This window comes from Tigriopus californicus, chromosome 4, assembly GCF_007210705.1.
Source record: "Tigriopus californicus strain San Diego chromosome 4, Tcal_SD_v2.1, whole genome shotgun sequence".
Classification (NCBI taxonomy): domain Eukaryota; kingdom Metazoa; phylum Arthropoda; class Copepoda; order Harpacticoida; family Harpacticidae; genus Tigriopus; species Tigriopus californicus.
In genome coordinates this window covers 1950406-1978218 of record NC_081443.1, presented here as the reverse complement: position 1 = coordinate 1978218, position 27813 = coordinate 1950406, and the positions used below count along the sequence as shown (strand labels likewise).

The 27813-nt window shown below is 43.6% G+C and overlaps 4 protein-coding genes across 5 annotated transcripts; 1 reads left to right on the top strand and 3 right to left on the bottom strand.

The window, feature by feature from the left end:
• Positions 1-589: 589 nt before the first annotated feature.
• Positions 590-13581, top strand: LOC131878781 (zinc finger protein Xfin-like). The gene is made up of 7 exons (XM_059224901.1): positions 590-888; positions 8837-9340; positions 9456-11159; positions 11784-12196; positions 12279-12457; positions 12524-13148; positions 13247-13581. Exons 2-7 carry the CDS (start codon positions 8947-8949, stop codon positions 13286-13288), a joined length of 3357 nt encoding a protein of 1118 aa, XP_059080884.1. The 5' UTR covers positions 590-888; positions 8837-8946; the 3' UTR covers positions 13289-13581.
• Positions 13460-18371, bottom strand: LOC131878782 (calpain-5-like). Of its 2 annotated transcripts, none has more exons than XM_059224902.1 (8): positions 18225-18371; positions 16818-16990; positions 16419-16753; positions 16032-16355; positions 15895-15972; positions 15526-15669; positions 14833-15461; positions 13460-14033 (listed from the first exon to the last, which is right to left on the bottom strand). In XM_059224902.1, the coding sequence occupies exons 2-8, from the start codon at positions 16977-16979 to the stop codon at positions 13717-13719; spliced, it is 1989 nt and encodes a 662-aa protein (XP_059080885.1). In that variant the 5' UTR covers positions 16980-16990; positions 18225-18371; the 3' UTR covers positions 13460-13716. The 2 variants fall into 2 exon arrangements, with proteins under 2 accessions (XP_059080885.1, XP_059080886.1); XM_059224903.1 differs by having other exon boundaries at positions 15526-15603.
• LOC131878784 (solute carrier family 25 member 35-like) lies at positions 16991-18218 on the bottom strand. The gene has a single exon (XM_059224906.1). The coding sequence runs from the start codon at positions 18045-18047 to the stop codon at positions 17115-17117; it is 933 nt and encodes a 310-aa protein (XP_059080889.1). The 5' UTR covers positions 18048-18218; the 3' UTR covers positions 16991-17114.
• A 452-nt stretch (positions 18372-18823) lies between the features above and the next one.
• LOC131878783 (organic cation transporter protein-like) lies at positions 18824-20858 on the bottom strand. The gene has a single exon (XM_059224904.1). It carries the CDS (start codon positions 20633-20635, stop codon positions 18938-18940), a length of 1698 nt encoding a protein of 565 aa, XP_059080887.1. The 5' UTR covers positions 20636-20858; the 3' UTR covers positions 18824-18937.
• Between the last annotated feature and the right edge of the window lie 6955 nt (positions 20859-27813).

The window sequence follows — 27813 nt, the reverse complement described above, 5'->3', positions numbered from 1 at the left end:
AATGATTGTTCAAGTGGGTGAAACAACACACTTGTTCACAGGCACCATAAGCTTGTTTCATAATCCTGTTCCTTGGAACAAAGGGAGCAAAGTAATGTAAGCATTTTGGGATTTATGTACTCTAAGGTATATTTTTATTGCACACATAATGTTGTATTAAAGCAAACATTACGAATAATATTTACAGAGTGATTTCGTGTGGGCATAGTACCATACTCGCAAGAAAGATTATCTGAGACAATAGCTGTGAAAACATAACACATCCCCTAAAGCCTCATACAACATTAAATAAGCTATAGAGGAGATTCCATGAAAAATAGTCCCTAAAGTGATTGATGTAATTTAAAAAAAAATACTTACACCCTTTCTAGCCCTATTGAAATATCCTTGTGTAAAGCCCTGCAATACTACAATTATCTTCAAAAACATCCGACTTTATTCGCAAAACCTAATCTAGATTTTGTCTCGTAAACAAAAAGCGACTTTCGTACAACTGTGAACAGCCTTGGCTTCGGCAGTAACGCTCCCCTCTTCTTCTTGACGAACAGCAGCTTCTTTGAAGAACAAGGTTCGGTGTACTAACTCGTAGCCAAAGGTACCTTTGCTTGAGCAATCATGGGCGTCCTGAAAAAAGTGCTATCACAAGAACTGTTGAATTCGTCGAGCTTTGCCCAGGAGGGCTCTCACGCCTGAGGGAAGACAGAGGAGTCCGATTTAGTAAGCCCCTCATTCGAAGTCACACGAAACAGCAATTCTTTGTGTTTCATTATTCACCCACATCCTGCCAGCTTGATTCGGGCAAAGTCGACATTAAACATAGTGAAAGCTTTCTCAAAGAGCCGAGATCACATGGTCTGAGTTTTTTTCCTTGTGGAACTCCAGCCTCAGGTACGTGCAGGATTCAATATTTGTGTAGTTTTCTGTGTTAAAGAGGGGCATGTTTCATGACTCCGAAATTGACGAGATCAAGGCTTTCTCTCTCAAAACTTGTTTCTCATCCTGTCTCTGCGAGTTTGCGATAAGAATTCGGTTTAGTAAGCATTTCACAATGTGCATGTATGGGTAACGGAGCGAACATATTCCTAGAAGAGTTGTCTCATGGCTGTGCTGAGCAAGGCTGCAAGGGTGCGTGACCTTTGCTCCCTGCTGTCCCAATCTTAGCCATTCCCATTTAACTGTCCAATTCGTCAGGCTTGATCGCTCTTTAAATTGTTAGCAAGTAATTGTTCGGACCAAACTTATGGCCTAACAACCCTCGAGTGGTTGGAGAATCCAGCATTTCGCCGAGCCACCACCAACTGAAATTCTCCTTTCAAAGAATCTCTCCCCCCTTTTCACATGTCTCCCCTAAGCTGAACGGGCTACCTACCTGTTAGCTCGGACACAGCACAGGATGGCGTTCTTCAAGGAAAGTTTCCGTCCAGCCACCTTGTGACTCTTGCTCAACTTAGGGAGAAACTCCATTGGAGGAGGAGGAGGAAGAAGAAGTGAGAGAGATTTTCATATACCCTAGACCATTAGCACACGCTCCTTGTGACTGTGAGTGAGCAGAGACCGAGGGAGAGAGACATTCAGAGCCCCGAGAACTACCACGAAACTTTCACCTTTCACTTCTTTTCTAAAATTCCGTTTCTCTCCAAAGGCTCGGGAGGAGTTTTCTAGGGCATTTAAAAATCTGGTCTTTAAATCAAACTTTTGAGCACCTAGATTGAACGACAGAGATTCATCTTCCATCCACATCGATCTTATGGGTGAAGAAAGCTCTGAGCTTATCATTGGGTTAGATAGGCAAATGATGAGTTGGGATGTTTGCCAGAACTGGGTCTCTATTTCAATATCTCGTTTGTTTGTGGTGGAAAATGATGCGAATTCCATTCCCGCGAAGCTTTCTCAAGGGGAAAACAAGTCAATAATCATCAGTATCAGGGTGGGAGCGAAATTCGTGAGATCTCCCTATTTTCCCCCCGGTCTCCTCCACAGCCATCGGTCCTCATTGGAAGGGGAACACAAAGAGAATTTCTTTCCCCATTTCCCAAGCCTCTTCGAGCTTCCAAAAAAGCAATTACTAATACTAGCACACCGTCCTTAAGCTAAACGAGATCCAGGGAGCATTGGCCCCTTTCGTGAATGATTCGAGGTGCCTTTGTCCGAGGATCATACATCGTACCCTGCACCACACCCTCAAGCCATTTGGGAAGCTGCTAACTGGCTTTCCTCTGGCGAAGATCCCTCGATACCCTACTAGCCTCTAAACTTGATTGGGATCTACGCAGTATTTATTCACTGACAAATATGAATGCTCAAATGGGGAATTTTGCGATGTCCTCTTTCTCAAGCAGGGAAGATATTGGTCCAAGGAGCGATTGCAAGTAGAATGGAGGCTCATATTCCAAAACCCTTATGGTAAATCTGTTCATACTAGCTCACGTAACTCGAGGGTATGCACCACAACTATCACATTATGCGGAGCATGGGCGGCCTTTAGATAAGACCTGACATCCCTTGGACGATTGTCTGAGCAGGTGATTGTGGAAAAATGTTGAATTCATGCTTGCTTTTCAATCCAATTACAATTTCGTCCAGTGCGCTTGTTGTGTTGTGTGGTCGAGACTCGAGAGGCGAGAAGAGATGAGGAAAAAGAGAGCTGTTGCATTTTGGAGAGGAATCATCTGAGCTTATGGAATGCTCATGCCATGCATGAACACGGACAAAGCAGGCGTCGCTCTCACTCGGTCTCTCTCTCTTTCTCTCTGGATATGAGAGTGAGGAGTATGTATACTACATACTCCGAGTACGGATGTGCAGTGTGTGCCTGTCAAAAGAATTGAGGTCACCCAGCTTGGAATAGGGGTCTCATGAGATTTTGTTGTTCAGCTTTAACCACGTACATACAGCAGCGGAGGAGAGGACGAAGAGGAGTTGTAGTAATAATATCGTCCCTGATCATCGACAAAATCTAAAACCCGAGCTCTCCAATGAGAATGGATGCTGTTTACGACCGGAAATGGGCATGTACACATTGTCCGTACAAACGCAGAGTTCATTTGGAATAGCGGACAAAAGCTCGGCCCACCCTAAAAGCTAGTCATGGATGAACAAGTGAGAGCAATTCATGATCATCCTCCTCCTCCCATTTTAGTGATAAAATTACACGATAACTCACTTGTAGTTCTCTCCCTGCTGTCCCACCAAACAGAAAATAGGCGTGCACACTTTCAAGGGTGGGAGAGAGCGTGTTTAATGAGGTTCCAAACAACATTCAAACTTCCCATTCCAAAAAAGCCTTCGAGACATGGGATCCCTATTGGTGTCCAATTATTTTTAGTCGTGAGTGACATCTCATGAGAGATGGGTGAGCTAGATGCGTTTTTGTTCCAAACAGATTCCAAGGGACGCTCAACTGGTTCCCACTCCTAGTTTGAACCCCAATTTATGTCCCACTTAACCACATGCGATTTGCTGGCACCGCATTTTCCTCCAGTCATGTGTTTGTGAAGAGCAATCAGTGGTCCAACTAGATAATTCTGGGATCATATTCTACTAAAGGGATGATTTTTCATGGAACGAGCTAGAGATGAACTTCTTTGCAAACACGGATAGAAGGTAATATATGAATCTTACTTCATTAACAAGCTGAGCAGCTAAAATAAGATGATATGTTGCAATTTAAATCATATCAAAACCGGTTGGCCCAAAATTAAGATTACCAAAAATGGAACAGTTTTTATTTTTGAGTCCAACAAATCCATTCTGTACATGCATAATATATGTACCTTAGAATGTTGCAAACAAAAATCCAAATTCAAGAATGTCCCAAGAGAGAGGTACATACAGTTACATACAGTATATGCTCCAGGCTCGCACCCAGGCAACTGAACGGTCTCCTTTCCTTGGGTCCTAAATGACTCCACAAAGAGCAACTTGTTTGGTGGACCAATTTCCCATCGGAAACCCACCGCGCTCTCGGGTTTGAATTTCTACTCCCAAGTACCACGTAATTGGTGACTCGTGTTCCGAGTTGATTTGAGCAAGCCGTCGTCCCAAGATCACTCGGCTATCTCGGCTCCAATCACCATAATCATCATCATGACCGTGTTGTCCTCCCGCAGAGGGCTTTTCAATTGGATAATGGGCTCGTCCCTTCGTTAAAAGTTGCCGTTCGTGTGACAAAAAAAAGAAGAGAAGCTTGACGTTCACCATTTCGAGTGTGGAGTGTGGTGGATGGAGGAAGTGATAGAGGGAGACAGACATGGGAGAGATGAGACTTGATAGGACTGTGTGACATTGTTGCACGGAATGAGATGCCTCCTAGAAAAATGATTTCCCAAGCAAGCCAAGGAGATCCTTGTGTGAGAAAAAATATCAGAATTTCCGGTTTGCAGGCGAATTATTGCGGACAAAGCAATCAAGGGCTGGCATGTCGGGCGGATGATCGTCAACAAACCTTTAGTCTAATCATCCTTGGTCCTTGCGAGGGAAATAGCGAGTCTTTCATTGTTTTAAGCTGTTCGGATATGGCTGATCAAAGTTGCAAATGGATATGAAGACTTCGATGGATGCCAACATCAACAACGAGGTCAGTCTTTGCTTTTTAGCTGTTGTCAAAATCGAGTCAAAATAGACGCTTGTGGCCTGGATTAGGCATCTGAAATTTCACACCACCCCAAAAAAGAAAGACGCGAGCATACACTTGTGTACAAGAGGCCATCTTGGACTCTCATTCGTCGATGAAAGGCCCCAAACGAACATTTTCTTTTCATCTGGGAAGATTACTGAATGACCTTGAATGAGTAGATGTGTATGTGTGTGTGAGTGACGTGTGTGCGTGCAACTAGATTCCCGAGTGAAACCAGGTTTTTCCTTCCCACCAAAAGTCGTCTGTTCTTCTGACTCTCTACGTGTTTCTTTGTTTTTTATTTGATTTCAAGAATGCCTACTGTTAAAAGCTAGTCTTTCAACCAACACCATCCACACATATGCTAGCGAGTGTGCGTGTGTGTGTGTGTCCTAGACCTTCTAACATCACCAGGAGAACATTAACTTCACCTCTTCCTAATCTATAGACAGAGCGGTGTTCAGCAGCAGGTTACAGGAGGAGAAGCAACCATCCAGAATGGCTGAGATAATAGTATTTTCTTCCCGATCTCAGGGCCAAATGCCAACTCCACTAAAGCTGGCATTGGTCTGCGTAACAAGTGTGTGTGTGTGTCGTGTGTATATGTGTCAGCGAGCGGTGGTAGAAGTAGTCGTATTGCAGAAGCCTCCTCCTCCTCCTCCTCCGCCTTCGCTTTTGCTTCGACGTTATCATCATCATTCATGTCTGGCTATCCATCCACCTATCCTCCTGTGGTTTCGTTCCTACCAAAAGCAAGCAGGCGATTTCGTAAAGAGGCCTTGATTTTCTTCCCAGCGGTCGACTCAGACGGAGGAATTAGCCACAGACATGATTGAAAATCTAGATGAAAGGTTCATTGGGCTTTCATTATATCATGGAATTGTGAGTCAGTTTGCCCCTCGGTATTTGCCTGATTTGATGTGAGAGATCGAATGATTTTAGTAGAGGAGATCGTTTCTACTCTTTGGAGGTGATTGAATGTCTATGACTGTCACGATTGAAACGCTTGTTGGCTATGTGAAGCAAGTTGCGCTGGAAAAATGTTACCTTTCCTAGGTGGATGTGCTGTTCTGTTCTAGCAAGCCGACATGGTAGCTTGCTTTACTTACTCCTTGCTTAGGTTGGTGCTTGAGAAATGTCCTTGTAAGTCAGGAAGAAGCATGATCATCACCATGGTGGACTGGTGGTACTAGTGAGTGCCAGAGGAAGCTAGGCTATTCTTCCACGTAGGAGAGTCTTCTTTGAATGCTCTGGCCAAAAAAAAACAATGTCGAAGCAATCTTTCCGGCGCGTTTGAATGTGTTTGTCGACTCACATTAGGCCAACAAAACCTGGAGCGCTTCGGGTTTCTCAACCAACAGGTGTATGCAAGTGTAGTTGTGTATGTCAGAATGAAAAACGAGACCCCTTTAAATCGTTTAATTTCACTTTGGAATCCATGAAAAAAGTGACTTTCTCTACACACTTGTTCTTGTAATTTGAATTAGAGGCTAAAATGGTCCCTTGAAGAACCACCTCGTGAAACATGAGGAGGGAAGGTTCGATACTCCCTTTGGTGGGTTTTTCGGGAAGTGGTTGATATAAAACCTAGCCTCACAGGAACGAGTATTTATTCTCCAAACCAAAGAGTAAAAAGACCTGTTGGACTCTCTCCTAGAAAAAATTGCTATTCCTCCCTCTTGCGATTCGCTCACGGTTCAGGCCATGGCTTGGTTTTGTGTTTCCTCCATGAAGTACTATGTGCTCCACAGTTGAGCAGCCAACGATCGAGGACTTCTTTGTGGAGACGGCAAGGAGAGGAGGGAGGAATGAAGAGGAAGAAGGTGGTGGAGCTTGCTAGTTGGTAGTTCTAGCTTGTAAGCGGAGAGGGCTTGAGAAAGTGGCAATTGTGGATTTAAAATACGGATTTTAACTTTAAAGGGAACCTTAGCTCCATGGAGACACAGGAGGTGAATGAAAAAAGAAAACACGAGGGAGAAAAGGCGAAAGAGAAAGAGAGCGAGAGAGGCATGCACGCATGTGTGGAGAGAAAGGACGAAATGAGGTTGAGAAATCCGACAGATTGCGCAATCTACAAATTCAGGTCTAGGATTTGCCTGGATTACCATCTGATGTGTTCTGTTTCAAACACAACATGGCCTATGTCGGCTCATTGGGTTTTTCTAATTTGGGGTTGTGTTTGTTTTGAATAGACGAATGAAACCGAGTAGTAAAATGTAACCCATAGGGAACTTTTTTTTCTCCAATTTCTAGTGTCAATGTCAAAGATCTGAATAATGTATGCTTCTCAACACTACATACAATGTCTGAGATTCTTTGAAAGCTTCCCACTTTTAAGTCCGAGGTCACGTTTTAATTAACTTTGTTTTATTCATCCCACACTCTTAGATCTAATTTTTCGGCTTCAGTCTTAGCATGGGTCTCCCCTCATTCGCGCTAATGATCATTCCTAGAAAAATAGCAATACTTATAATGATCTATTAGGAAATAAATGATAATCCATTTAATATATTCGAACTCTTTTATCTTAATGAGACAAAGTCCCTCGCAACACAGTTGTTGTTGGCTGTTATTTTTCTGTTAAGTTTAGCTTTTTGTCTGAAGCATTACAAAAGTTAAAATAATGTTCAAAGTCACAAGTTTCAATTTGTTGTTAGGCATTATTTTAAAAACAACATATACGTGTATTTTTGACAGTTTTGGTTCCAGAGTTCAAATCTGGAATTTAAACCCATGTGACGGGATCCACAAGTGTAAGGTATTTTTGCATTTCAATTTCATACTGTAAGCTAATTCCAACAAAGTGAATGAGAGGGGCTCTTTGGAAGGAATCTTCCAATACTCCCAGCTCCAAAAGTAGGTTACCTGAAGCGAGACTTTCTGAAGGGCATCCATCTGGTTGTAGCTGTCTCCTCCAAGACTTTTACAAACCTCCGAAGTCACTTTCAAAAAATCCAAGGCAAGGGAGGAGGAGGAGGAGGAGGAGGAGAAAAAGAAGAAGGAAGCCCTGCCATTTGAACCGTGGCAGCCTGTTTGTGAGAGGGCTGCCCATTTCAAGGTTTGGCACCACTCCGGGCTTCTCGTCACGATCATCAGGTGGCAAGCTGGCTTTTCGAACAAATCCTCTAGAGCTGGCCATTCCAATGGAGAAGGAGTAGTACATACAAATACGTGGTGGTGTCTCAGCGAACAGTACTCCGGGGCCGGGGCTTACAGAACTTATAGAGCAAGGAAAGATGGCTTTTAGAGGCCAACAACTACGGCAAGAAAGAGAACGACCGACTAGAGAGCGCCTAAGAGCAATCTTCATCTATCCAAGAGAACGTTCGACCGACCTACAGAGTGGACGGACACATGATCGAACCGAAGAGCAAGACAGTCGGTAGGCGGGTGGGTGGTGGTGGGCGACGGTCTGGGATGGATAGTACTACTGCTATCATACTAAGACTACTTCTATTACTACTACCACTACTACTTGTAGCACTCGTAGATGGATGGACTTGAATTTCCGACAACGGCAAGCTCTTGTTCTCAATTTCTGCCCAGAGACCTGGGAGTCAAGGGAGCCAGCCACTTTCCCGAAAGAAATGAAGTGGCCACAAAGCACCACCACCACCACCACCACTTCCACGACTCACTCGATTGGAAGGGCGCTCTGCACGGGGTGGAGGACGAGACGAGAGATGGTGGCATTGGAAGAAAATCGGTGAGAGCTCCTCTGTTGCGAAAAAACCTTCAGATTGCTTCAGCGCACAACGAACTTGCGGCCAGAAAGGAGACGGGCGCCGCCGTCATCCATCGTCGTTTTTTCAGTCGCGGAGCGGAGCTCGCACTGGATACTTTTGTGGAGAGGAAGGTAGAGACGACTCGAACCGAGGAGGAATGGATGGATGGACGGACGGACGGACGGATGATGGAGGTGGGAGCAAGTGGCAGGCAGATCCGTACAACGTGAGGAACGGAGAAAGGGGAAGAAGAGGAGAGGAGAGAGAGAAAGAGCGAGGGAGAGAGAGAGAGAGAGAAGGGGGAAGAGACGGAAAAAGTACCAGAGGAGCTCCAGGCTCTGAACAAGTAGGATTGTGCACTTGTTGATTGCTCGTGGAGAGAGTTGGACGGAGACGTGTAGGCTCCGATCTGATCCTCATTTTGGAACACCAGCAACCGCTCGTCCCACACTTGGAGAAAAAGGCTGATCCAAACTGTTCCTCACTCTCATTCTAGATCGGGTGCAACTCTTATGACTGACATCTGCATAATACTCTACCCATAACAATACCTACTACCTATTCAGTGAGGCATACATAATCTAAATACCAAAATACTCCATCATCATGGGCGAGCACGGATTCTCTTGTGACAAGTGTCCAAGGACTTTCAAGCTTGAAGAGTTCTTCGAAAAGCATAAGAAAGTTCACGAGCTGAAGAAACAACACGTGTGTGAGGTGTGTGGATTCGTCTACGGCGCAGCCAAAGGCCTTGAAGGTCATCTAAAAACTCACAGCGACGAGGAGATCGTGGCAGCCTCCAGTAAGGGCTCGCCCAAGAGGGATGAGGAAAACAATCCACCCTACAGCATGGATTTTAGATATCTGCAACCTTTCGGGGTTCTCACCTCCGCAGGTCAGCCTAAGCCCCCCGCTCCCAGAAGTGAGAAGTCCAATTCAACGGAGACAGAAGATCTCAAGGTCTCGCCTCATGGAGGAACAGGATCATATGAAATATATGGTAAGTTTTACAACGGATTACCCGTCTCACAGATCAATCATAATCTTCCCATTGGAGTTGGGACTCGATAACACCCTTACATGTATCACTTATTATCATCTTGCTTCTTTACCAGATTCGGTTCCAGATATGAATGATGTTACTCTAGTCAGCCAAAACGATAACGGTTTCTTCTCGTGCTGCATTTGCAAGAGAGAATTCTCCGGACTCAACAGCTTGAAGAAACACTTGCCTATCCACACCCGAAAGGTTCAGCATGCTTGTGACATTTGTGGACATGTTTTTGGGAAGAAGGAGTACCTTTTGGATCATATGAGGAAACACACTGGAGAGGTCAGTCCGATCTGTGAAGTGTGCGACCAAACCTTCAACAAAACTCTTAAGCTCAAAGAGCACATGAAGATTCATCGAAATTTTCATGCTGATGGCACGGTCAATACCGTGCTACCCTTTCGATGCCACATTTGTCGGGAGGTCTTTCAACAAGCCAAGGTCCTCAACAACCATCTGACTTCAACCCATGCCTCAGAAACCCTTTACAACTGTGACCTTTGCCAAGCTAGCTTTGGCGACGTCAGGAGTAAGAACCATCACATGTACAATGTTCACCAAGTGGACAGTTTCAACCAGAAATGCGTGTGGTGTCCCATCTGTCACCACGGGTTCACCCGTCAATACAACTTGAAGGTCCATCTCTTGAGAGCCCACGGCAAAGAATACTCGGAGAATAACTTCACCAAAGCTGAATGGGAATCAATCACCAAGCCCAGTGGACAAAGTGGAACCCCATCGCCTATGCCTCCCACCCATGCTTCCTTGGATGGTTTATCCAATAAAGATAAGCAAGCAATTCTCATCCAACACGCCTCGAATCCAATTTTCAAGGCCAACTTGGAAAGGGTTGTGGCGAACGGAAGCAAACCTGTGACCCATTATTTTGACCAACTCAAAGGAACTCAGATCTTTTCTTGTCAAACTTGTCAGGAGAAGTTCCACAGGAAGAGCGATCTCTTTATTCACTTGGAGCATTCGCATCAATTGCCCGTTTTCAGTTGCACAAGCTGCGGCGAAAAGTTCATGGACTTTGTCGAATTGAGGGATCACATCACGACAGCTCACTTGGATAGTGGGAAGCCCATTCAGATTCGAAATGGAGACGATCCGCCAATGATGACCATCAAGCCCATCAGCACAAATGTGTCCAATGGAAACATTGTCAAACCCAAGAGGCGTCCTGGACCTGCATCCAAAACTAATGCTCCCATTGAGAATCGCATGGTTTCCACTAATCTGCCGAGTCACCTTGAAGCTGCTCTCGAAGATAATGACGGCAATGGTTATCCTTGCAAGGATTGTGGAAAAGTCTTGCAGCACAAGCAAAGCTATGTGTCTCATATGAGGGTCATCCATGGAAGTTATTATGGGGGTAACAAGTGGAAAGGAAGCTCCGTGGTGGATATGATCTTGGAAGAATCGGTCAAGATGTCGCCCAAGAAACGTGTACCTAAAGGCAGCCCAGACGCTAATGCCACCATCTGCTCCGTTTGCGAGCAAGTGTTTCCTAATCCTAGCAGTCTTCGCAATCATGTTGTCAACGTGCACATAAATGGCCAAAGCCACACTTGCGACCTGTGTGGCAAGGCCTTCTTGAGTCAAGAGAACTTGGATGCTCATACTCAGGCAAAGCATCCCAATCTCCACAAACGATTGCAATCTTTACGGGACGCCCTTGGACTTGCGGAAGACACCACTGCAAAACTTGACGGACAATTACCCCGACTTACCCACTCTCTTTCTAATTTGAGTCAAACTAGCTCAGGTATTTCTTCGCTTTCAGATGAAAAGTCCTCTTCGTTGCCTTCCACCTCTGTCATTTCTCTATCAACCATTTCTCTTTCTACTTCTTTGTCTTCGTCCTTGAATTCTTGTACTGCATCTGTCACCCCTTCTGCTTCCCTGTCCAATGATTCTCGTCAGATCCACTTGGATTTTCCAACAGTCACAAAGGACACCAACAACAATAGTAATAACAATAGTAGCAATAGCAGCAACAACAGCAACAACAACAACAATAACGACGACGAGGATGAGGAAGATGGAGATGAGAACAATAATAACAACACCATAATTGTGGACCCCACTGACGTCGGGATCTCGGGGGCGGTCCTTACCTCGCAGCCTCCAGGGTCCAATAGGAAGAAGAACTCAATTTGTAAAGTTTGTGGCGTGGTCTTGAGTCCAAAGACCAACGTCAACGTTCACATGCGAACCCACTCAGGAGCGCGGCCTTACCAATGTGTTCTCTGTCTTAACAAATTCCGTCAAAAAGCTCACCTTATGAAGCATTTCCGCTGTAGCCACAATCAGAAGCGACCGCCCTTCATTTGTCTTTTCTGTCCCGATGAGTGCCAGTCCTCGAATGACCTTTACCGTCACATTACAGATAAGCATAAGAAAGAGACTGATGAGCTGATCAAGCTCAATGGCCTCCAAGCTCCACCGGAGGAGGACCACATTCAAATTGAGACTGACACGCTGCCACCACCTATCAAAGAGGAAGTGGTGGTGCCTCAGCCTCTTGTGGTCCAGACTCCTCCACCAATCCCTCCTCAACTCAAGCAGATCCAAGAACCACTCATCCCACCGCCAAGACTCTCAACACCCAAAAGTGAGATCGAGGTGGGAGAGATCCGGATTCGTGAGGAAGAGGAGGAGGACGACGAGGAGGATGATATTCGATATGAGCCCATTACTGAGCCATTTCTCTTTGAAAGAGAGATCATCCATCCTTGTTACGTTGTCTTGCCATTTGTCACAGATCAAGACATCGAAGTTTGCATCCGGAAATCTGCCAACGTAAGTGTCCGGTGTTTTCTGGAAATGCATAATATCTATTTTAGGACAATAGTCGCACCAATTTGAATTGCCACCTTTACAGGATTTCTTTAAACACAATGAAGAAGATGACCGCGAAGAAGGTGAACTAACCATCGATGAAAGCCATATAGACGAAGACCATCAAAACCAAGTCAAGAGGGATGGGAGTCCAGTTTTAGAGTCACTTCTACAAAAAACCACCCCATTGCCCCCCGCGCTCCTGAATGAGTTCCTTCAAAAGTAAGACTTCTACTTGAAGCACGGTCGAAACAAACCTTTCCTCATGTGTGGAACTTCTTGTTTCAGGAAAAAGGAATCACTTAACGCATACAATGCGGAAGATATTAGCCTGGGTATCCAAAACCCAGCCTTTTACCCCAACCTTGGGGACTTCAGTCTTCCGTTCTCGCTCTCTAGCTTGTGGAAGAAGAAGATAGATGTCATCCATCCGGAAACGATCCGACAGTTGGAGATGATGGAGAAAATAGAACAAATCAAACAACTGAACGCTCCCATGAGGGAAAACATCAATTCCTCCCACAACAAGCCGAAGCCTGCAAGTAAGAAACGCAAGCCCGAGCCTCCAGTCCAGGATGATATGATGCCATTGGATTTGAAGCAGCGAAAGCTGTCAGATTCTGATCATGCTTCCAACGACTCTACGCCTGGAACCTCGACACAGGTCAGCGAATACGAGGTCAAGATCCAGAACGATTACTGGCCCGTGGACTGCATCAAGTGCAACGTTAGATTGGACGGCTTGGATAACTTCAACTTGCACATGAATGATCACTGGAGCGATGACAAATGCTGTCCCGTGTGCGGGCTCCTCATCAACAGCAAAAGATTTAATTTCAAGCAACATCTCAAAATTCACACTGGAGAGAAACCATTCACTTGCAATATTTGCAACAGGAGCTTTAGACAAAAGGTGAGTTGTTGACATCAACGAGAGAGTCAAAACAAAATTTGCCTTTCGAGGTTGAGTGAGCCTTTCTTTTACTTGACGCATTTTGGGTGTTTTTTCAGGCTCACATGATCAAGCACATCACCACTCACCGACAAAACTGAATATACTCTTGAAAATTCTCCACGAAACACGCATAATACCAATCGATCACCAATCAAGCCATATGCAACCACCTCAAAAAAATGGTTTGTCATCATCAATTGATGTAAAAAAAGCGCATAATCTTAGAACACATCTCCCCTAATAAGTCACGTCTTTACTTTTGCCTGAAATTGTATTTAATCTATTTATTTTTTGACCGTTTTTTATACATACATATTCTTTATATATTTTTTGTGCCTTCTCTTCTTTGAGTTGTATAACGAATAAAAAATACAAACATCTTTACAATTTTGCTGGTCATGGCACGAATTGAATCACTCATTTGGAAGAATTTGTTGCCAAAAGCACCACGATTACATATTTTTTCAAGGTGTGTCCAGAAAAAATTAAAGGCCTCTCTGTTTGATTAACTTTGTCTTTTCAAGCTTTAAAGCGTTTTTAGGTCATCATATGTTTCCACCTCGACAGTGACATGACCCGGTAAGATCTCACTATTTTTACTTCCTTTGCCTGTAAGATTTAGAACTAACGTGGAAGGTTCCGAATTCGGGGCTAGGGCCAAGGCTTGTCCCATGAACGAGTCCATGACCAGGTTATGATTCCATATTTGAATTTTGATAGGCTTTTCGGGATTTTTTCGAAAAAAGATGGCTTTACAGTTCCATTCAGGAGACAAATCGTCGGTTCGAACAAGACTCCTCACTTTCTTACCCTCACAATTGACTATGCAATACGGGTCTGATTCTGGAAAAAAAGCAATAATAAAAATCACCAGAATCAACTCGACCAATTGCTTTGATCAGGTCATACGGTGGTTCAAAAAGGTTTACAACTTTTTAAGGAAACATCCAAACCCATCTAGGCATTTTTAAGCTCACAAGACTATAGGGAAGAACTTTGTTTGCATTGCTTAATGGATTTCTAACTCAGATGAATTGTTTTCAAAAACCTGCGATGGAATTTGGAACACACTTACAATACAAATTGGCTCCTGATCTCTTCAACTACTTCAGAATTAATGTTCTGGTTTCAAGTCTTTTAGCTCCAAAATGTCCCGGTTACATCTAAGTAGTGTTTTAGTTTTGTGTCATTGAAAATTTGTATTAGTTGTCTGGGAATTTGAGTTCAGGTACAACCGGGTCATTTTTTAAGCGAAATGTATTTTTGGCAAGTACTATCCAAATCTTGTGTATCATTAGTGACCCAGGTCACATAATGTCCGGAAAAGAAGTTACGTTCATGGCCTGTCACGAGTAGATTATTTAGCAAACTACAGTGCCTATTCCCCATTTCGTTTGGGTACATGCTAGTAGCGATTCAAGTGTTACCTAAATGTGTTCCAAAATTCCGTTAATAGTTTCCAAAAAATGGTCGAAAATGTTTGTAGGTGTGGATTTTTCTTTTTGAAAAATTCATAAAAAAAATAAAAAGTGGAACTTAAAAAAGGCATTTAAACCACTGTGGACAGCGAAAAAAGATGGATTCCATTGAACTCAGCAGAATTTATACAAGAAAAATACTGATGGTGTAAAATGCCACTTACGTGAGAAAGTGTCGCTATTCTGCAAACCAGAAGCTCCTTTCACCGTCACTTTGGTTAAAAGCGTGGGTGGACTGGCACAACATTTCCACCAAGCGGGGACGGGGAAATGCTTCTCCAGTTTCTGAACATTAGCGTCAGAATCCGTGAAGATCCTGAGAAGAAAGTTCCTGGATTCCCCGGGATTTAGGGTGGTTGGAATGATGACGTAGCGGCCTTTTTTAAGGGTCGTCTTAAGGAATATGTGCTTGGACAGGATGTAATCAGAATTACAAATTCCCTCTTGAGTCTTGTGGACTCGGTACTTGCGATTCTCTTCCACTTTCATTATATGAAAGCCAATCACCAAGAGCTTACGCTTTTCGACCAATTTGTCTCGGCAATCCTCTTGGGAGAGTTGCACAATTATCTCGTCTTCTTCTTTGGAGATATCAAAGCGATACTGCGGATTGTTCAAGAAGGTCTCTGGATGGTTTAGGCATCCTCCTGCGCGATCCTCGATATCGCTTTTCTTCCAGGAATCGAACAATTGCTCTTCACACCATGTTTTGGAGAAGGAAAATACGGAAGTGTTGATCACCCGACAAATGGACATATCCGTGAATTGGTGAAGAAAATCATCAAACGGCATCCTACGGGGTAATGACAGTAAATCAAGGCACTCTTCACCTTGATGAGCTATTGAAATGTACTCACCAAAACTCTCCATCATCGTCGAAGGTCAGTCCAAGTTTCTCTCGTTCTTTTTCAGAGATATTGGACCATTCCGGAGATCTAGAAAGTAGTCGGATGAGGGAGTAGCAAGAGTACAGATAATCCGAGTGAGCGCCGCCAGCATCTCTGTGGATCATTTGGTGATGAAAGGATGGAATTTTATGTTTGTAAGTGGTTAAAGTGAAATTAAAACTTGTTAGCTCACTGCAGCGTGATTAATGTATAATAAATGGCATGGAAGTGTTGGTTCACACGATTTTCAAATGGGTTGAATTTTGCCAATCCATCACCAAACGGCACACATTAATGTTAGGCTTTTATTATTTAACGATCATATTAGTCAATCCTTACTTATCACCAAAAGGACCAGTCCACTCTTTTTGGCCCCAAGGATTTTGCAGGCGTATCAAGTACAACTTTTCTCTTCCCCTAAAAATGAACATCGTCAATTCCGTTCCACCCTACTGAAACATGGTTCAAGAACTCACTTGAACAGGTTAGAAAGATTGGTTCCTCCCAAAGGAACTTTCTTCAAGGCCGTAATACCGTAAGCATGACCCTTGACCAACCCCAGGTCTGTCCTTTGTTCCATTTCGGCAGACGAGGTAGCCTTGACCGCACAACACATAAGAGCGTGGTCTTCCATTTCCGTGATAAGTGACTTGAAAAAGCACTTCTTCTTTTCAAAGTCATCTGTTCGATATCCATTGACTTCACTATCAATCTCAATGACTTCAGACACGCCACTCGTAAAATCCACCAAAGCGTCGGAAAGGTTTCCTCCATCCAGAACCTCATATGTTCCGTGTAATCTTAAGGATTCGGAATTTAGTAAGGCAGTTGTATAGAAGCATGTTTTTAAATAATATACTCACTTGGCGTAAGCCTTTTCTAACAGTGCTCCCCAGAACTCATTGTTGTCTTTCGAATGGGAAAACAAAAGCTCTCCATTGTAAGTGGGGAGCTGATCATCCACACAAACTTCCACCCATTTCCCAAAACGCCAAAATTGAAAGCGAAAGATCCCGGAGTATTCATTGTCTTCGGACCATTCTTGATCCTTCCAATCGGGTATCACTCGTTCCCATAAGGGCTTTTTGCCAGCCAAAACTGAACAGGCTGCCACAAACCAACAGTTTCCCAATCTACCCTGGGTGGCATCGTGACCAGAGGCTCCATCCACGAATAAACTAGGCTGTTTGGTAATCTCCTGCAACGTTGAACGTGGCTGGAAATCACTTCTTCAAATGGAATTGATTGATCCGTTTTCTTACGTGCGGTCGCTTCCATTCGATGTTCCTAGGCAATTCTTTGGCCTTTTCTAGACCGATCGAGCTCTCATTGGCAGGGAAAATGGGATCAGACCATGGCAAACCCAAATCCTGGTGATGCTTTCGGAGTTTGCTGTAATTTTGGTCATTGAACCTCTCAGCCATTCTCAACGAACCTGTAAGGACGAAAATAATCAGTCTGTGGGGGCTTGGGGATTATTCTCATGAAACTACATTCAGCTAGAACTTTATTATCACGATTTGGCACTACAATAATAACAAACAAGCCTTTAGCATCGGCTATTTGGCTTCTTCAGGTAACACTTTTCTGCTCACAACCCGCAGATAATCCCATATGAATAACTGAATAAGGTTATGGGGGCCCTTCCGTACATAGGCGGGAATGGCGCCTTTGTAAAGCCCTCGGATGCCTTCGTGCTTTAAGACTTTGATAAAGCAATCCGTGTAACTCTTGTAGGTTTTCCCTCGACCTTTGTCGTCCACCGATTGATTGGATAATCGGACCGAGGTCACGTCAAACGGTGTACCCACCCCGATGACCACAAATCCGGAAAGAACTCCACCCGCAAACGAGATCCACATACTGTTGGCTGGCAATAACGCTAAGTCTTCGATGGCGTCTTTAATGGCAGCAAAGGACACCAATTGCGCCGATGAAAGGCTTAGATTTCTCATCATCAAGGCATATGTACCCTGATAGAAGCCAGCCAGCCCTCGAGACGCATAGATAGACCGCAGCCCGTCTCTCAATCCGTTATGACCGTGCTGTTGGCCTACACCCGTGCAACTCTGAGTCTGCATCTGGGTCTTGAGCAAATAAAACGGATTGGAGGCCACCGCTCCCAAGGCTCCACCCGTACTCGAGCAGAGTAACACCATGGGCAAATGGGTCTGCCCCTGGGCATCCTTCATGTAACCTTTATTGTCACAATAGGCGAAGAACCCTAGCCGCACGCTGTTGATGATAAAGTTGTAGGCCACTGCCGCCGACACACCATGCTGAAGTGCCGCCCATCCATCCTCTCTGACGATAGTTTTGAGGGCGGAAAAGGGCGTGTTTCCGTACTTCATGGTTTGGCCCCCTTCGCCTTGCACTTGCAATCGGGTCTTGAGCAAATCCAACGGATTGGTGAACACTGTGGCAATGGCAGAGGCTATACCGCCATTCAGCATCTCTATGGCATCCCATCGACTCACTATGGGGGAGGGCATGACTCACAGAAGACCAAAATGACACGCCCTATCCGTCAAACCAACGCCGAGAAAACACAAGCAACCCCAACAGAATTGCACGAGAAACAGACACTTTCCACAGTGGAAAGGCGATAAACAAATGACAAATGGACTATATAATACTTCAATATTAAATAATATGATGCTTGGACGTACTTGAAGGCGTCTATTAGTCGTTGGTAAAAAGTGTAATGGTAATATTTGTCAACCGCACCCCTCCAAAGCAAGTGAGTTAAATAGTCATTGACTTGGCTTAGTCACAAAAGACGGGCATGTTCCATTCAGGGTGACTGGAGGACGAGAAATTCACATGAACTAACACCTAACCTCAAAGCCTTTGGTGTTGCCCTTGTGGCACGTGTCGAGGATGAATGTAAAATGTCATGGAATTGTTATCAAAACATTGATTTCATTCAAACGTATTACTGTGTTCTTTTGGACGACATAGTAGTGACCAATTTGTGGTTCAAGGGGTTACAAGCTCTTTCAAGGTGCGACGCTCGGCCACCCTGGAAGGCCATAAATTTTTTTCAAGTGAGGAAAAGAAGTTCACTTACGGATAAGCGTGTGTGAATTGACGTGGTAGGCCTGTCCTTGGCCGCCAAAACCAGAATACAGCTTCAAAACTAGGTGGAATGTGCCCTCAGCTTTGGATCCACCGCAAACATAAGCTGCGGTTGGGTGGATTGAGCGGTTTTAGAGGGGGGATCAACTTTCAAACAAGGAGTCTGTATTAGTCCTTGAGATGGACGGAGTGCGTAAAATTTGCGTTTATTTTTATAAGGCACTAGTGACAATTGATAAGAATTCAAAATATATAGGTGTGGCTTTTAAATACTCGGATATGACGTAGCAAAGTTGAACAAATGTTAGTCAAAATGAAAATATGCGTCTTTTCTTGAGCATGTCTCAGGACTTTTTGGATTTGGCGTTGTTGGAGGTTTTGTCGAATCAGGTGAACTTTCTTGTTCACAATTGATGAAACTGTTCTGTCTTGAGGACGGAAAGATGCTACTCCAAAGCGTGTCATCGGATCCAAATTCCTCGCTCTCTTCCACGGTCTCTGGGAGTTTTCTGCCTTTGGTTTCTGGCATAAATGAGCTCAAGAGGGCCGCGAAGCAAGCACTGATGCCAAAGACTGCGATCGGTAAGTATGGGTTGACAGTTCTGAGTTGTTCCACGAAAGGAGCAACCATTCCTCCTGCCCGGGCGAACACGGAACAACACCCAACACCCGTGTTTCGTGCAGTTGTGGCGTAAATCTCTGAGGAGTACACAAAGAGGATGTGGAAACAACAAGTGATACAGAACTTTCCCCCTATAGCCAAAAGAATTGTGGGCCAATTGCCAGGGAATATGCCAGCCGGGACGACAGCGGCACATGTGCAGCAAATTCCAGATCCAAAGAGGAGAAAGATCAATGGGAGACGTCTCCCAGCAGTCAGCAGACTGACCACGGACACAAGAATGGCTGGAATCTCAATGGCGCCAAAGAGGGTAAAGGTCAGGAAAGGATCCTCGCCAATGCCATTGGAGTTCAACGACAGCCCGTAATAGGTTAAAGAACAAACAAACCAACTGATAAAGAGAATTAGCGACCGTTTTCGCAGATTTGGAGTCTTGACCAGAGAGGTAAAGCCTGTTGATGAACTGACATCAGATTGACTTCCCAAAGCACTGGCCTCCATTATTTTGTTCCATTGAGCGTTGGTGAGTGGCTCTATTCCGTTTCGTTTTGCTGCATCCCGAAGAATAGCTTTGGCTTCATGTTCCCGTCCATTGCATATAAGCCACATGGGGCTCTCCGGAATTATGAAATAGTAGACGGCAAATAATAGCGTCGGCAGAGACATCGCAGCCCATGCATTTCTCCAATTAGGAAATAGCCAGACAATCCCGGGTAAGGTGATGTAGCCAATCCCCCAGAATAAGAATGTTCCACAACCCAAAATGGTTCTCCATTTTCCGTTGACAACTTCCATGGTCCAAATCCACGACGTTGTCCAAGCAGAGTTGCAAGTGAATGCCAGAATGAATTGAAGCACCAAGAATAATCTGAAGTCGTACGCAAAAATATGAAGGATAGAAGTCAAGCTCCAAACACCCATAAGAGCTAACATTGTCGTTTTCCTCCCAAGTAAATCTGAGAGATATCCAGTGGTAAGACATCCGAGAAGCATGCCACTAAAGAAAAGAATTTGTCGAAGAGCCAAGAAGTGCTCGAATTGACATACGAGTTGAAAGTCCTCTTGGATTGTGATAGTAGATCTGTGATCAAACTCCCAAGATTGACAAGGAACTTCTTCAAGAGTATCATTGATGTGTGTCTGGAGGAAGCATTGGTCGTCACTAAAGTCTGAGCCGTCGTCACTGAAGGGCGAGAGACACCAGTAATCGTTACCCCTGGATATCAAAGGGTAAGCCATAAAATGCCAAGCCAGCGGCGTGAAGCAAAACGCCAATAAGATGGTCTTTTCCAATTGCCATCGACCAATGCGACCGATGGCCTTTGCCACGATTGTATCCTCTTGGGACTCATGGTTGGAACATGAACCGTCCTCCAGCATGATGATCCTGGATGAAACTGCACTGTCAGGTTCTTCGACCTTTTCTTTTTATACCCAGACTCCCCAGAGTATCCCATGTCGGAAATGTTGTCCCTGATGTCAAACACTTTTGCCGGGGTAGCACGTTTACTTTGTTCCGCCCTCGCTCAGCGAGTTGGGTAACAAAATAGGAAGATCGTCATTAAGAACGGCCTCCCCAACAACAATTTGTGGGTCGGGAGAGTTGCTTGGCCTCTGTGAGAAATCGCACTGGGAAAACATGAGCTTGTCAATTTTGCAACTGAAGTGATTATATGGGTTATTCTCATGCCCAAGATGATGGATCAGCAAATATCCTAAGTGATTTAAGCCATTAGCAAGCCTTCGCAGTTGCAAGATAGACCATGTATAGAGACATTTAGGATACAAAGTTAAATGATGAGCTTTCATCTCACCTTGAGCTCTGGAATGGAAGTCAAGGACACCAATTTCATTTGTAAGATGTTTGCCGTTGTAAGATTGAAAAGTGAATCATAGTTTCGTATTTACAACAGTGGAAAGTCTTCAATGCGATCCCATGCATGCTTAGTAGAATCATAGCGTACTTTCTATCATTACAGGAAGATCACTACTTCAAAACATGATTCATTGTTCTACACCTTTCCAACATCTCAAAACTGTTTTTTCATGAACATACAAATTCATGATAAGAAATGAAGGCTTTAATTTGAGTAAGATCTGACCTTACCAACATCCTAAAGTTTAACATGTGTATCCATAAAGATCTTAAATCGCATCTCGCAACGTATGAGTAAGCTACGTTAGAGTATGTATGGTAACATTACCTCAATGGTACGGAGAGTTAATTTAAAATTTGCTTTTTGCGTCATTTTTTTTTCTTTCCGGAACATTTATATGTCTGTCTAACCTGGACCGAATACCAAACATACAATATCGCAGTATGTCTGACATTCGCCGGCCATTGAATTCAATGCGATAACGAAAAGTTTTCCTCAAAACTGGTACATTACGGAAATCTACATTTCCTATAGGCAAAAAAAGCCACACGGTAGCCTGTCACTTAAGGAAAAATTCAAATTCCGAACTTTGGAAAGCCCCCAAAATGGAATCGCATTGATCTAGTTTCGCGAATAGCTAATTCCAAAGCAACGTACGTTTTAGGACATGTCTGTGACTCAAAGGGGTCAAGTCGTTGGCTAACTCTCCTTCTTTTGTGATGCTGGTGCCCTTGAATATTGGATTGGAAAAACATGTCAGGATCCGGCCACAGAAATGGCTTGACAAAGAAATTTAACGGATACAAAATAAGCTCAAGTGCAGGGTCACACCCCAAATTACCAAATGGGTGTAAGTGTCTTTGTAATGGCCAATGGGGATGGCTTATTCAAAAATCAATCTAGTTTAATCAGAAATATCAGTTTCTGGTGAGTTATCTGTTTCTAGATGCTTATCTCTCCAAATTTGTCCAGCAAGTAGTGAATAACTCATAACGGTTTTGCAGTTCTGAAATTTAAAATTTCTCAGGGCAAAAGTAATTGTTGCTGAATATGGCAAGTGCACACAATATTGAATAGTACTTTCCGTACAAACAACAAACGTACATAGCGCGAGTACTATTGTGAACTTTGAAAATCAGGACATCATTTCACGAAGCATTCCTGAGCTCAGCCTTATCCTCCGCTAAGTAATGTGTGGCGTCTAAAAAGTTCTGAGAGTTCTCAGAACTCTCAGAGTGACTGACTGATCCAGTTGCGATTAGTATATTGACTTTCGTCAAGAAAAATATTCCATCATTTCAGGGCTATTTGAGCATGGTTTTTTCCTCCTTTTCAGTAAATAAGAAGATAACTGAAGGTTTGAAGTGCCAAGTGTCGTTCAAATGAAGGGAAACGAATAAAATCGCACGTGGAACAACGGTTTCTTGCTCAAGAATACCAAAGTCGTACTTTCATTGACCAGGAGGCCAAATCTGAAGATCTAGCCATACTGTCGGAACGAACTTTATTTTGCGGCTGATTGTTTGTGGCAAGAGCCAACAGTAAATTACTTCTCACTTCAAATGTGCCAATGCAGAACCAGTACCTTTGATATTGATTTTTTATTCCTATGTGAAACCTTATTAACGATATGCTACCAAAAGAAACTGACATGCAAAAGAAATGCCACCAAATTTCCAGATTTTCATTTGTGAAGGTAAGCAAAAGTTTCCCAAGCATTGATCGCAATAATTGTTTTTAATTTTGTTAAAGTTCATCAGTTTCCTTTAGATAGCTTTATAGCTTTGATGTAAATTTCCTACTGGATTGAGAATAGCTATTTCATCAAAGTCCATTACTTTCTTCGCATGATGTGCAGAGAAGGTAGGATTGAAGAAAGTCAAAAAGATAACTGTGACTAGTTTCCGTGTTCATGGTGTCAAATTTAATGCCCGATGTCCTCTTCAAATGAGAAGGCATAAAAAGACAAGCTGATATAAGATGCTAATTGACTATGCAGTTCTGGTTTGTGATAACAGGTTTTGAAGGTAAAATTTTGACTTGACCAAACTAAAAGCCAAATTTGGCGAGTGGAAATCAACTTCTTGTTCCTTGGAACTGGACTTGTTTCCAACCACTCGTAAACCGAAAACCATGACATACAGTATCCAATGCCATTCATTAAGCGGCATCAACCTAAGGAAAGAGGTTAACCATAAAGAATATCTCAGCCCATCTTGTCAGGCTGATTTAGTCGAAGATAAAAGGGATTATAACGAGGGATGAATTTGGATGTTTAGTGAATTCCATTCTTTTCTTAACGCCGGCAGTAAAAAAGAGCGAAATGAGCCGTTCGGCCGGTTTGTGGGTGCTCGGACAAGTTTGGGCCGAAACGAATTTATTACACTTATTAGCTATCCATGGTCTCTATCATGGTTATTATGATTTAGAATCAATACCGAGACACCAAGGCATACATTCCATTCAAAATATTCCTTCTTGCTTACTTGGCAAATTTCTCTGTTTCACATACAATCATCTCGTTAAATCGACGGAGCTTTTTGCTGGGTTAAGCAGAGCTTTGCCCACTCAGGCAGTACGAGAGGAGGAGAATCAGTTCCGTTGATTTAATGACTTGATACTTGAAATGCAGAGATTGGACTTACGAGTAAGCAATTAAAAATATTTTGAATGAGATGTACCATACCTTGGTGTCTCATTATCGATTCTAAATCATGATGACCGTGATAGAGACCATGGTATAGCTAATAGAACTAATAAACTTGTTTCTGCCCAAACTTGTCAGAGCAGCCGCAACCATGCCAAACGGCCCATGTCGCTTTTTTTAAAAAGATTCAATTTGGTTAACCTGGAAGCTAAAGCGGATCGCTTCTGGAAAAAATCTTCGATTTGGGAAAAAAAGACAGAAATTCAAATGACCCAAAGGACGTAATCTCAAACGAAGCAGATACCCGATGCAAAACGTTTGACACGAAAATCCAGGCTGAATTTCGAAGAGAAATCAGGTCAAGAAAAGAACTTACGATCCATTTTTGGATGTATCAGATGCACGAAACTAGATGTGAAAAAAATCCTAGGGACAAGAGAACCAAGTGGATCCCAATTTAAAGACGATCTCCTGGTATCAAACGTTCGGAATCGTTAATTCACTGGCGTTTGAATGACAAAGCTTACTTATGTATTAGTCATGTGACTCTAAATGCAGAGACACACGAGGCTCTACTTCGCCAATTGGACGATCACAGAAACTAAAAAGTTTCCAAACACGTTTTGAATTGGTACATTTTATAAGTATATGACTAGGTAATGTCATGACAAACACTATTTATTTTTTATTTCAATGACACTATTAACTTTTTCCTTTAAGACAAGCAATTTCATTGATTCGTGGATAGAGGCAATTTCCATAATTACTGACATTTTTGTTACTCTCTAATTCGTTGTAAAATCCAATTTTTCAGAAGATTATGTCGCTAGAATCCACCATAAAGAGAGTTGAAATGAGCATTAGCACATATAACCTTCCTGGTTCTTTCATGAAACTTGTCATTCTGTACTGAACAATGGAAATCATGAAACATGACAATATACTCACTTTTGAAGCGCTTAAGTCAAACTTGTTACGGGCAAACTACGAGAGAACAGTGGCAACTGCGTTTTAATGAAACTGATCATACTAACGTTGCTCTAATGACATATTTCTATGTTTTTGGTTTGGTTTGGTTTTTCACGGGCTTTTCTAACCGCTACAAGGAATGCAATCCACAGTACTATAAAATTGAAAGGTTATAGTTCGTCTATTTATTGCATTTCAATCTTTATATAATATTTGGTCTACCAACGAATTTGAGTAGGCAAACTGAGTTAGTCCTTGAATGTACAGTGCGTTCGAGCAAATCGTGGACAAATCAGTGCGTAACAAACAGGTGCGACTTGCGCAAGATCCATAAGGAGTAGAACAGCAAAAATTTTATTCATCATAGAAATTGGCTCATACGACTAGATTTCAAAATGCTCCCCGCCTGCCTCCACCATGGCCGCGATCCTGGGCCTGAAGCTGGCGCAGACCTTGACGACAAAGTCTTCAGACATGTCGGCCCATACCTCATTGACGGAGGCCTTCAGAGATTCCACGCTGTTGTGTGGGGTGCGGCACGCTTTTCTCTCCACATTGCCCTAGATCCCGTAGTCTAAGGGTGAACAGTCTGGGGAGGAAGGCGGCCACATTGCCCACGACCAGGAGGCGGCTAAATTGTCTTGGCACCAATTCTGAGTCTTCTTGGCCTTGTGGGCGGGGGCGGAGTCCTGCTGCCACACGTAGTTGCCCAGGGGGTATGTGGCATCCAGCCAAGGCTTCACCACCTTCCTCATGACCTTCAGGTACTCCTCAGTGTTGATCTTCAGGCCCTTGGGGAACCAGTAGGGGGGCATGGCCTTCCCGTCGCTCGCCACGACCCCCAGCATCATGGCTCCGGCCGGGTGCTTGGTCCTATTTATATGAGGGACCTCTCCAGGGGTGGTGGCCAACCAGCGGTCATTTTGCGCATTCCTGGCCTGGTCCACCCACGGTCCAAAACTTTTCGTCCGAAAACACACGAACAACGCGCGGATTCTTCTTCATCCAGGCCAACAACTTTTTTCCTTTTATGACCCTGGTGGCCTTTGACGCCGTCGTGATCAGCTGACGATGTCTCCTGACATAACTCTTGAGGCCGAGGTCCTTCACGGCCGCGGAAGCCGTCGTCTTGGAGACGTTGGCGACCTTCCCGAGGTCGGCCAGGGAGATGTCCGGCTTCTTCTCGATTTTGGCCTTGATCTCGGCCAATTTGGTCCCAGTCCGCTTCTTATTGGATCCTCCGGAACCCGTCTTCCTCCCGAGGCTGTCCCCAGCCTCAACGAGGTCCTTGACCTTGTAGATGAAGGACCTGGAGCACTTCTCCTGGGCCATTATGGCTGACACCTTGACGTCGGCCTCCAGAAGAGCAGCAACTCGTTGCCTTCTCGCCTCCATTTCTCGGAACTGAGAAGAATTAGCAACAAAATTCCAAAACAAAGAATGCTTCGTTTTGAATGGTCTAAATGGTCCAATCACGAAACCGCAGAAAAGCGTAAAAGTTTTGGCGTGATATTTAAAAAAATTCACCCCAATCCAAGATCTGCCGTTTTGAGTCTATCATGAACCTCCTGAAGTCAAACGTGGGGCTATTTGGCAAAAACTAAGGGCAATCAGTCTCTTAGGAACTGATCTAAACTAGCTGCAAATATCATCTCAAACATGTCCTCCTTCACCAAGGACTACACCGTCAACTTCGAGCACACCATCAAAAAGAGGTTGAACTTTGGCAAGGTGTAGTTAATTAACCTGAGGTCGAAGGTGAATGAGACCCACCTCTTTTTAAAGGAAATTCTCTAACCTATTCGTAGATAAAAAGCTTATTTTTGTACTCTTGATAGTTCTTGCGTGCGTCACACATGTTTAAACCAACCTACTTTGTCCACGATTTGCTTGAACGCACTGTAGGTTTGATCTGAAATGCTACTAAAAAATTCAGTCAAAGTCTGACTTCAAAGAAGCTGGATCAATAACACCTTACGAACACAACAATACTCGCGTAGGCCGTTATTTTGGGACTTGGAGAAAATTAGTACAAGTGATCAATTTTTCAGTGAAGATCGGGCGTTTCTGTGCGACAAATTTCCTTTCTTTTTCACGATTGTGTAATCCTCTCTTTAGAAAAAAACGAGCAATGGAGTGATTTTCCACGATTTTGCAAAAGCATTCAGAGAAGTCAACTACTATATCTTCCTGGAAACACTTACACCCTCAAATGTATCCATAGTCTCTGTCAAATCGAGGAACCGTATGCTGAGTCAAGCTGAAGGTTATCCCTGGAATAGCCAATTATTTCGCACTTTTCCCAATGTTTAGATCCCCATTCTCATAGTATTGTTTACTTTGGGTTAGTGTAATATGTTTTTATACGCAACGTTCAAGCAAGATGTGGAAACCACTTTACCGTACACAGTCCACATTAACCACCGTTTTAGTACAGCTACAAGGAAGATGTAGTTATCGTAGGAAAGGCTAAAATCACTAAATCAGCTTTTGTTTCTGACGATTATTTATCACTAGGTTCGGCCAAAATTTGAATATAAATATGGTCTTTATTGACAGTAAATCTGCATTAAAGATAACCTGAATTTGCACAAGAATTTGTAAATAAACTTGTCAAAACATAGGCACCGACTCCTTCCGGAGGGCTGTAAAGGCTATTTTTGCCTTCCAAATCAAGCAGTAGTCAATGAAAGATAAATTTCTGTCATAACTCTCAGCACAATAATTTGAACCTACTTCACCTGGGGAGAAGAGGCTAGGTGTGGTGCACTAATGGCAGAGCATCTGCTCCAATTTGCGAATCCTGGTTTGATCCCTGGTTTGAGTCATATCAAGCTTCTTTGCAGTGATTAAATTACTGCATGAGTCGTTTCTCTGACAGCTTAAATGGGCAAACATGCGGTCATTCCTGAGGGTGAGGCAACAATTAATGTTGGTTGTGACAACGAAGAGGGAAAACATCTCGATCAGGACACCTATCATCAGATGGGATGCCAAGTGAGAGAGCTGCCATCTGACTTTTTAACTAACAAACAAAAAAACCTGAGGAGTAGATTCTTGCATTG

Coding starts and splice junctions, on each gene's coding strand:
- LOC131878781 (XM_059224901.1), top strand. CDS start 8,947: ATGGGCGAGCACGGATTCTCTTGTGACAAGTGTCCAAGGACTTTCAAG. Junction 12,458..12,523: donor CTGAATGAGTTCCTTCAAAA/GTAAGACTTCTA, acceptor TTCTTGTTTCAG/GAAAAAGGAATCACTTAACG. Junction 13,149..13,246: donor ACAGGAGCTTTAGACAAAAG/GTGAGTTGTTGA, acceptor GTGTTTTTTCAG/GCTCACATGATCAAGCACAT.
- LOC131878782 (XM_059224902.1), bottom strand. CDS start 16,979: ATGGCTGAGAGGTTCAATGACCAAAATTACAGCAAACTCCGAAAGCAT. Junction 16,356..16,418: donor TTAGAAAAGGCTTACGCCAA/GTGAGTATATTA, acceptor CGAATCCTTAAG/ATTACACGGAACATATGAGG. Junction 15,670..15,894: donor ACTGGTCCTTTTGGTGATAA/GTAAGGATTGAC, acceptor AATGATCCACAG/AGATGCTGGCGGCGCTCACT.
- LOC131878784 (XM_059224906.1), bottom strand. CDS start 18,047: ATGCCCTCCCCCATAGTGAGTCGATGGGATGCCATAGAGATGCTGAAT.
- LOC131878783 (XM_059224904.1), bottom strand. CDS start 20,635: ATGCTGGAGGACGGTTCATGTTCCAACCATGAGTCCCAAGAGGATACA.